This window comes from Miscanthus floridulus, unplaced genomic scaffold, assembly GCF_019320115.1.
Source record: "Miscanthus floridulus cultivar M001 unplaced genomic scaffold, ASM1932011v1 os_2778_2_3, whole genome shotgun sequence".
Taxonomy (NCBI): Eukaryota; Viridiplantae; Streptophyta; class Magnoliopsida; order Poales; family Poaceae; genus Miscanthus; species Miscanthus floridulus.
This window is the reverse complement of record NW_027098507.1, coordinates 11,917-19,828: the sequence shown is the minus strand read 5'-3', so window position 1 is coordinate 19,828 and position 7,912 is coordinate 11,917. Positions and strand designations below refer to the sequence as shown.

General features: G+C 45.7%; 1 protein-coding gene across 1 annotated transcript; it reads left to right on the top strand.

The window, feature by feature from the left end:
- Positions 1 to 3,688: 3,688 nt before the first annotated feature.
- LOC136535420 (CASP-like protein 5C3) lies at positions 3,689 to 7,625 on the top strand. Its single transcript, XM_066527686.1, has 6 exons — positions 3,689 to 3,885; positions 4,754 to 4,849; positions 5,577 to 5,696; positions 6,554 to 6,686; positions 6,783 to 7,035; positions 7,516 to 7,625. Exons 1-5 carry the CDS (start codon positions 3,689 to 3,691, stop codon positions 7,029 to 7,031), a joined length of 795 nt encoding a protein of 264 aa, XP_066383783.1. The 3' UTR covers positions 7,032 to 7,035; positions 7,516 to 7,625.
- Positions 7,626 to 7,912: the final 287 nt, after the last annotated feature.

Sequence of the window (7,912 nt, the reverse complement as noted above, 5' to 3'; positions counted from 1 at the left end):
TCTGCTTTTTCGTTTGAAACTCCATTGATGATCCTCCGGCGATTGGTAGTATTATGCCTATTGTTGGTAGTGCTCCATGAGGGTTGACTTGGTTTTCTGGGTTTGGCTCATTTTTTGGTGTTGGGGGTTGGTTGTGAGGTGGCAGCGGAGGCAGTTGCTGCATGTGCTGCTGTTGCGGTGGATGGTTGAACCTGGTTTCGTTTTGTGGCAGTGGGTTTGTTTCGAGGTAGGTTATGTGGGGAGGTTTTGGGTTTATGTAGGTCAGGCTTGCCTCCGACCTGTAGTTACCCACCGAAGGCTGCTGCGAAGGCGCTGACCGCCATACTGGTAGGAAGTTTGGGTAATAGGCAAAGGCCAGTGTGGAGGGATGTATTTGGTTTGTGTTTAGCGCTAGGTACATTGGGTAGTACTACTGGTGGCCAGTCCAAAAGTGAATGCTTCTACCGGCAAACTACTACCCAGCACGTGCCAAAAGTAGTACAGACGCGCCTCCACAACAAGCGTGGGCCACATATCACAGAAGGGTGTAACGAAGGACGTGTCTGCTCTAATTACGAACATGCGTCTGAAACTTAACATGTGTCTGTGCTAATTGTGATACTACATACGCGTCTTGACTAAGTACGTCTGTAGATAAATACGCGTCTGTGATAAGTCGACAAACTACAGACGACTTCCTGTAACATGTGTCTGTGATATACTTCCAGACGTTCCTTAAAAAGACACGTATGTAGCAACCCGTTATTACAGACGCGTGTTGGTCCCGCCTGACCGGCGTCCTCGGTTGGCCAGTTACTACAGACGCTTGTTTGTTAACGCGCGTCTCCAAGTTTGTACCACAGACAGCGTTTTCGTCCGACGTATGTAGGTAGCGCCGGTGGATATGACTGTTTTTTACGTAGCGAGTGAAACCTGTTATGATTCATATTAAGCTTGTTATGATTCATATTAAGCTTTCTAATCAAGTCGGACTAAGCCTTTGATCTAAAAAGACCGACCGCCTGCTAGGGAATATACATGCATGCTAAGATGTGCTGGGGGTATATATATGTATATTATATTAAACTGTACGTACAACGCGTATTGCGCAGGCCACTACCCAATAAGTTGTGTTTACTTTACAATAAAAGTTTGCATAGATGTCAAACATGATTTCACCAAGATATGATACGTGTTTCCATCCGAGTTTTGAGAACTTCTAGGCATGTTTTCCTAATGATGAATCTGCACCGTTACCATTTCCATTTTTGGACCTATTTCTAGCCGAGATGCATGCGTCCCATGACCGTGTTCGTTGCAGACACAGAACTGGGAAGGGATCACCGCGAAGGAAGGTGATCAAGCTGTATGCGGTGATCGCTGCCTTCTCGCTGGGGTATCTGGCGGGCGGGCAGGTAAACGACGAAGAGCCCGGTCGGTAATGCTCTCGTGAGTTCGTCCGGACGAACGGACATGGCTTCCCACTCGGCGCCTCTTCCCACTCGCTCGCGCAGGTCGCTCGTGCCTCCCCAACGGCCAACAGCACCCTCTGACCCACGTGAAAGAACGGCGGGGAACCGCGCTACGTGCGCATGCGCGCCCCTGCACACAGTCGCGCGGTGGTTGGCCCCACGCGTGCCAGCGCGTATAGCTGTTTTTGCTCGCCCCTGCACAGTGTGTGCTCGCCTTGCCTGCAGGGTCCACGCGCACGCCCATGCCGTGCGCAGCCGTAGGTGCTCGCGCCCTGCTCTCCTGCTTGTTAGGGGTGCTTGCGGCCTCCCGCGTGTGCTCCCTAGGCCGCCGAGCAGGTGCTCGCCCAAGGGTGTTGCGGCCTCGTGCCCAGGGTCACACAGTGTTCGCCACTTTACTGGTACACCGGTGAGGGGCATGTGCCGCTGCTGACCTCCACGCCAGCGAGCTCCGTGATGATAAACCTCTGGTACGTTGCAAACATATGTTTCAAGTGTTTTAGATGTTTTATCTGGATGTTGCATGTGCTTCAACTGGATGTTGTAAAACTAGATTGAGATGTTGCACATGTTGCAATGGCTATACACGTATGTTGCAAGTATATGTTTCAAATACTTCAACTGTTTTCAAAAGCATGTTGTAAGTGTGTGTTTCAAATATTTCAGTTATTTCAGACGTATGTCACAAGTGTTTTATCTCAATGCTACATATGTTGTAGTGGCTACACATATATGTTGCAAGCGTGTATTCTAAATATTTTATCTATTTTAGACATATGTTGCCGCAAGTTCTCCATATTGCAAGTGTTTCATGAGGCACGGACGGTCCCCATGGGATGGGGCGAGCGCCTGGGACGCAACCGGGAGAGCAGGCGCAAGCGAGCAGCACGGCGAGGACGAGCAGTAGCAGGGCGCGGGCGAGCAATAGGGCGAGCATGCATGCGTGCGTGTCCGTAAGTGGGGGAACCTGAGGGAGCATGTGGGAGATAGCTGGGTGTGGGACCCATCACAGAGGCAGGGGCGGTGGAGCGTTGTCGTTTTCTACCCATCTATTTTGGCCACTGACGGGCCCAGCTGATAGCCGAGGAAGGTGCGCTCGGCTGATTGTTCAGTCGTACGTCCGTGAGTGTGCAGGGGCGAGAGCGCCTTGTGGGCCGCATGGGTGAGCACGCGTTGGGCAACGATAATTTTGCGGCGGGCGCATATTATCGTTGGGCTTTTATCGTGAGCGGCGAGCGCGGCACGGGCGTCTGGACGTGTGCTTTGGTCCTGACGTTGGCGCTAGTATCTCAAAAAAAAAAACGCCTGGGAGCCTCTGCTTGGGCAGACACGCGTGTGCCGAACGTGTTTCAGTCGTCTGTTCGTGAGTTCGTACCAAACAAGGCCTTACTAGTCACCATCGTCTACTTTGTAGCTACAGCCTAGGAATAGGACTATACTCCTACATGCATGCGTTGAATTGAATCTGCAACTAGTGCACGGATTGGATCAACGAAGGCAAACTTCCGCAAGGATTTCAGGGAACAATTGCCTATGCTCAGTCAGAATGGGAGAATGCGAACAGGGTTATTTTGAAAGACGAAACAGCAAATCATCCTCCCTCGACCAGGGACAAAACCAGCAAATAATTTAGGAGGGACTGAACAAAAGAATAGAGACTTTTTTTATCTTCTTTTAACCTTAACTTCTCCTACCTAATACATATATGCATAAAATTTTAAGAAAAGACTTAGGGGGCTCCACGTACCCAGAATCGATAGGGGGCTACAGCCCCCCAGCCCCACCGCTGGCTCCGTCGCTGCCCTCAATGCAAGTGTCAAGAGAATATATGGTTGTTACAGTTACATCTGGGTGGCTCAAGCAGCTATAGCCTATATATAGCACAAAGGTTGACAGGAAATGGAACAACCTTACTCCCTCCTCTCCGAGTAACATGCGCATATCAAGAATCCGAGATCTTGGACCGTTCGCTTCCGATTCAAATTCCTATCCGGCGACCATGATCCTTCCTTTGTTCCAGATACTAAATGCATGCTACTCGTTGCTGGCATTGTAGTACTTTATTAGCTCCCTTCCCGTCCATCTCTCTCTTCATTCTTTCTCACCATGATCTCGCACGCTGCTGGCCTTGCCTTTTTACCTGCATGCCGGCCGGCTTCGTAAGAAAAGAAGGTACAGTACTCCGAGGAACCTGCCCTAGTACTTTGAAAAAGACTACAAAGTTTACAGAACATGCTGCCATGCTGGCGCTATCACCGATAATAAAGAGCAAAAGGACATCATCGCTCCTCTTCTCTTCGTCGCTCGCGAGTCTTGCGTTTGAGTCGCGCCGCTGCCCTCTCGCCTTCGAGGTCGCGCCGCCGCCCGCAGCTGCCGGCCACGCCTTCGCTCCGCTCCGCCAGACCGCGGCGGCGCCGCCCCCACGCCGGCCTGCGGAGTGCGGACTCCAGTGCTGACTGCGCGGCCGCGCCGGCCGCCGACGCCGCCCTGCTCTGCTACGGCCTACGCTCCGCCGTCGCCAGCCGGACGCCGCGCCCGCACTGCTCTACTACGCCTGGCTCAGCGCCTCTCTGAAGCAGACGACCAAGCGAGCAGCCTGCAGCAGTGCAGGCGTGCAGCTGCTCTCTGGCCTCTGGCCGACTGGCTCTCTATTTGGAACTGTAAGGTTGTGACTCTAATTCTCTGCAAATTTTGATTCCTAGTTTCCAATTTGTAGAGTACTAATTCCAAATAGAATATAAAATCACAGATATCTCTATGCAATGGCATGAGGCTCAGTCACTGAGTTAACTCACTGGGGAGTATTCCCTCAAAAAAACTCACTGGGGAGTAGAAAAGAAGCCACGCAAAATGTTTGCCGATTTTACAACCCAAAGCTGAGCTCACAGCTCCTCCCTCTCCCCTTATCGCCTCCCCTAAAACCCTCTTTTTTCTCGACACAGCAGCCTCCAGGGGACCTCCCATAGGTGCGCCCCTTCTTCTTGGTCCATGTGTTTGCTGATTCGCTGGGTTTGTTCGGTTTTCCCCCTCCACCGCCGGGGGTTGTGATGAGTATTTGACTATAGGAGTCTTTCGTTTTCTCAGTTTCGGTGGGGGTTCTTGATCGTGATGTGCTAGCTGCTGCCTGATGCTCGACGCTGACAGTGTTTGACACTGTTCAAGCTACTGACCTACTGTAGAGCTATGTGTTTGACACACGCTGTAGTGACAGTGCTCGCCGGGATTTATGACTTGATACTGTAGCTTGATTGAACTATGGAAATTTTGTGTGCTTGTTGACTAACGTTGTTGAGTTGTTCTTTTAGGCTGAAACATATTCTGGAAGGCAGCTTGGTTTTGCACAGGAGACAGAGGAGGGTATTGCACAAGCCTGTAGCTTCCTTGTTGCTGCATACAACAATGTAAGTATAATTATTACCCACAATGCAAACAAGTTAAATACAGGTACTGTTAGTGTGGTACTCTATGGCATTGCCATACTGCACATAGTTTATTGGTCAATGCATACTTTATAAAATCCAGTAATCAAGTTTGTATAGCATTCCTTATGTTTTTTGGTTAAATACTGCTAGATTTCACGTTAGCCGAAGATTTCCAAATAGATCTCCAAATATATACCTCCTCTATTCCAGATTTCTCGTTAGACAAAGATGGAGAGCAAGGATGACTCTCTACGGTGCATACAAGATATATAAAAATTATTGGAGGGTACAAAGATATAGAAAACGGTTTTTACTCAAATGACTCTCTAAATGATGATTTAGAGATTAAATTTTAGAAAGACTCCTGGAGATGCTCTAATTAGGTAGGAGGTCTATTCCAGTTTCAGGTAGAGTCCAAATATCACGAAACAATCTCAAAACGGACTCAAATCAAACATGAAAGTTAAACCCATCTCTGACTTCACCTAGACTAGACAGTCTGGTGTGCTAGGAGCAATGCACCGGACCATTCGGTGTTTTCAATTTGCGTGACCGCCAGATTTGGGTGCGAACAAAATGTTTAGATACATAGTTGCATATGAGTTGTATTCTCAAATTAAATTATTGGAAGCGAAGAATTTCCCTTTTATATAGAATTATTGATGTCATTAGCTAACACTTTATTCATTATTCATGCATTGTATAGGAAGAAGACCTTGGTTGTTGCTTCTCTGTTGACATGCAGAGTTGCTACGCTCGTGCTGTGCTGTGCTTCGCTTGCACGTATGGCTGCAGCACCCGTTGCTATGAACTACAGCGTGTTCAGGTAACCAAATTCTCCATTCTATGCTTCAGTATTTAGTACAATCGCTACCTTTCTGTTTAGCCACATCAAAATATGAACCACTATACATTTGTTCTATTTGCAACACGACCATCTCATCTTTAACTGATTATCTGCAAACAAAATGGCCCAAACAGAGAGCAATAATTAATTACGTCCCACATATATGTTACTAGAAAAGTGATGGCGGTTCTCAATGGTTCTCTCAAGTTTCATGTAGTCCACTTCATTCCCGTTTCTCTTGTTAACTTCCTTTGTAAAAGGTTTGCAAACTAACATCACCACATTATTATCTGGCGTTTTTCTTTTTCAAAAGTTTATTCTCAGGATATAAAATGTTGTTTCATGCTTTGTACTTTTACATGGTTTTATGCACAAAACTGTGATGCATTTTTACCGTACAAGAAACATATAGTGTTCTTCATTGTTCGTAATGAAATGATTTGGTCTGAATTTTTTTTTCTTCACACTTAGATCCTTAAAAACTGTTGTATCTGCTAATTGTCGGATCTTATAATTTGTTTACTATTGTAAATGGTAGATCATCTATAGATATCGAATACCATGAATTAGAGATCCTATTTGCTAGATGCTCTGTTTGCTTAAAGATGCATTAATATACTCTATTGATTGAAAGAGTCAATATGCATGATCTTCTATAGAATTAATTGTAGCAGGAAGAGTATATGCATTATGAGCTTTTATAGAATAGAGCTTAGGTCTGTATATACTCTGAAGCTTATAAAACATAATGAGTAATTTAATGTCATTAAGCTATATTATAGGAATACTATTGTTTTTATATATTTGATTAATGTGTTTATTTTATTTTGTTTCAGGTTTCTTATGGTTGTCTTGACCATCCAGCTTCCTTTCTGCGTAACAAGGTTGCTGCACGATGTTACAATTGTTGTCTTCCATGTTCCACCGCCTGGAAACCTTACCTCCACACTGATAGTCATATTTGAGTGGGTATGTAAAATAATGTTCCTAGACTTGTTGGCGACAGCATAAATCCTGAGTATCCAACTAAAAAAACTAAAATTGTCAATTTGTGTCAATTTGCAGATTCTTTCAGTCTTGGTTTTAGCTGCCAGCTCTTCCGCGCTGTCTGTTGAGGTGTACATGGACAAAGACACAGGTGCGTGTATGTTCATGCAACCACAGCCATGTAGGTGGTACAAGGAGGCTGCCTTGCTGGGCTTGCTGGCGTGGGTCTTCAGCTATGCCATCGCATTGCTTCTGATCTATCTCCAGTCTTCTCGGCACGCCCAACCTCCTGCCCCTGCCCCCGCTCATGGCCACGACCAGGGCTAGATAGGTAAATCACAGGAATCCTTCCATTCCAAAATTTATGTCGCTATGATTTTTCTTCATACATATAGTGTTTACTATGTATCTAGACATAGCATATATCTGTATACACACGGGAATGGTTTGATCTAGTAATGCACAGTTGTCGATGTCTTTGTCGCAGCCATGTCATTTATGCAATGCAACAGTATTGCGATGAGGCATACTACATTAATTATTAGAAATTGATTAAGGAATTGCATCAAGAATTCAAGACTATGGCAATATGAATGGCCATGGCATTATGGAAGCATAGCTCTCATATATATAGTCATAATGCAACAAAGTTAGTTTCCTGAATTTTAATGTTCCATGACATTTTTCTGCAGATGAATGATTGTGAGCTTGTAGCCCTCATGAAAAATGTACATCTAAATGATTTTACCAATAATTGAGACAGCAGTTTTCAACCATTGACCCTTATGCGTTCTGTATCCTTAACTTGTAGGGTACAGAGTCATCCAATGCATGCTGGAAATGGTGCCTGTGGTTCTCACTACAAAAACTGCCGTGAAGACAACGCTAATTTGAAATGAACCGGTCAAGGTAGCTTAGATGCAGCAAACCTCTTGTGGGAAGGCTCTCATTTAGTAAGCTTTATTATGTTTGGTGAAATTAGTATGTAGTTATTGGTAAATTAGTATGAACTAGATAGTGCAGAGGCCTCTCTCCTTTATGTAGTCTGACATGCTACTCTAAACTCATATACAACTAGGAGCTGGACTTGCTTTGTAGTCTGACATCTATATATGTGATGTAAATTTAGCTGGACATGATGATCAGTCAATGCCATTCTGTGAACCTTCAACATTGACTTGGCAGTGAATTCGCTAATAGAGTTACTT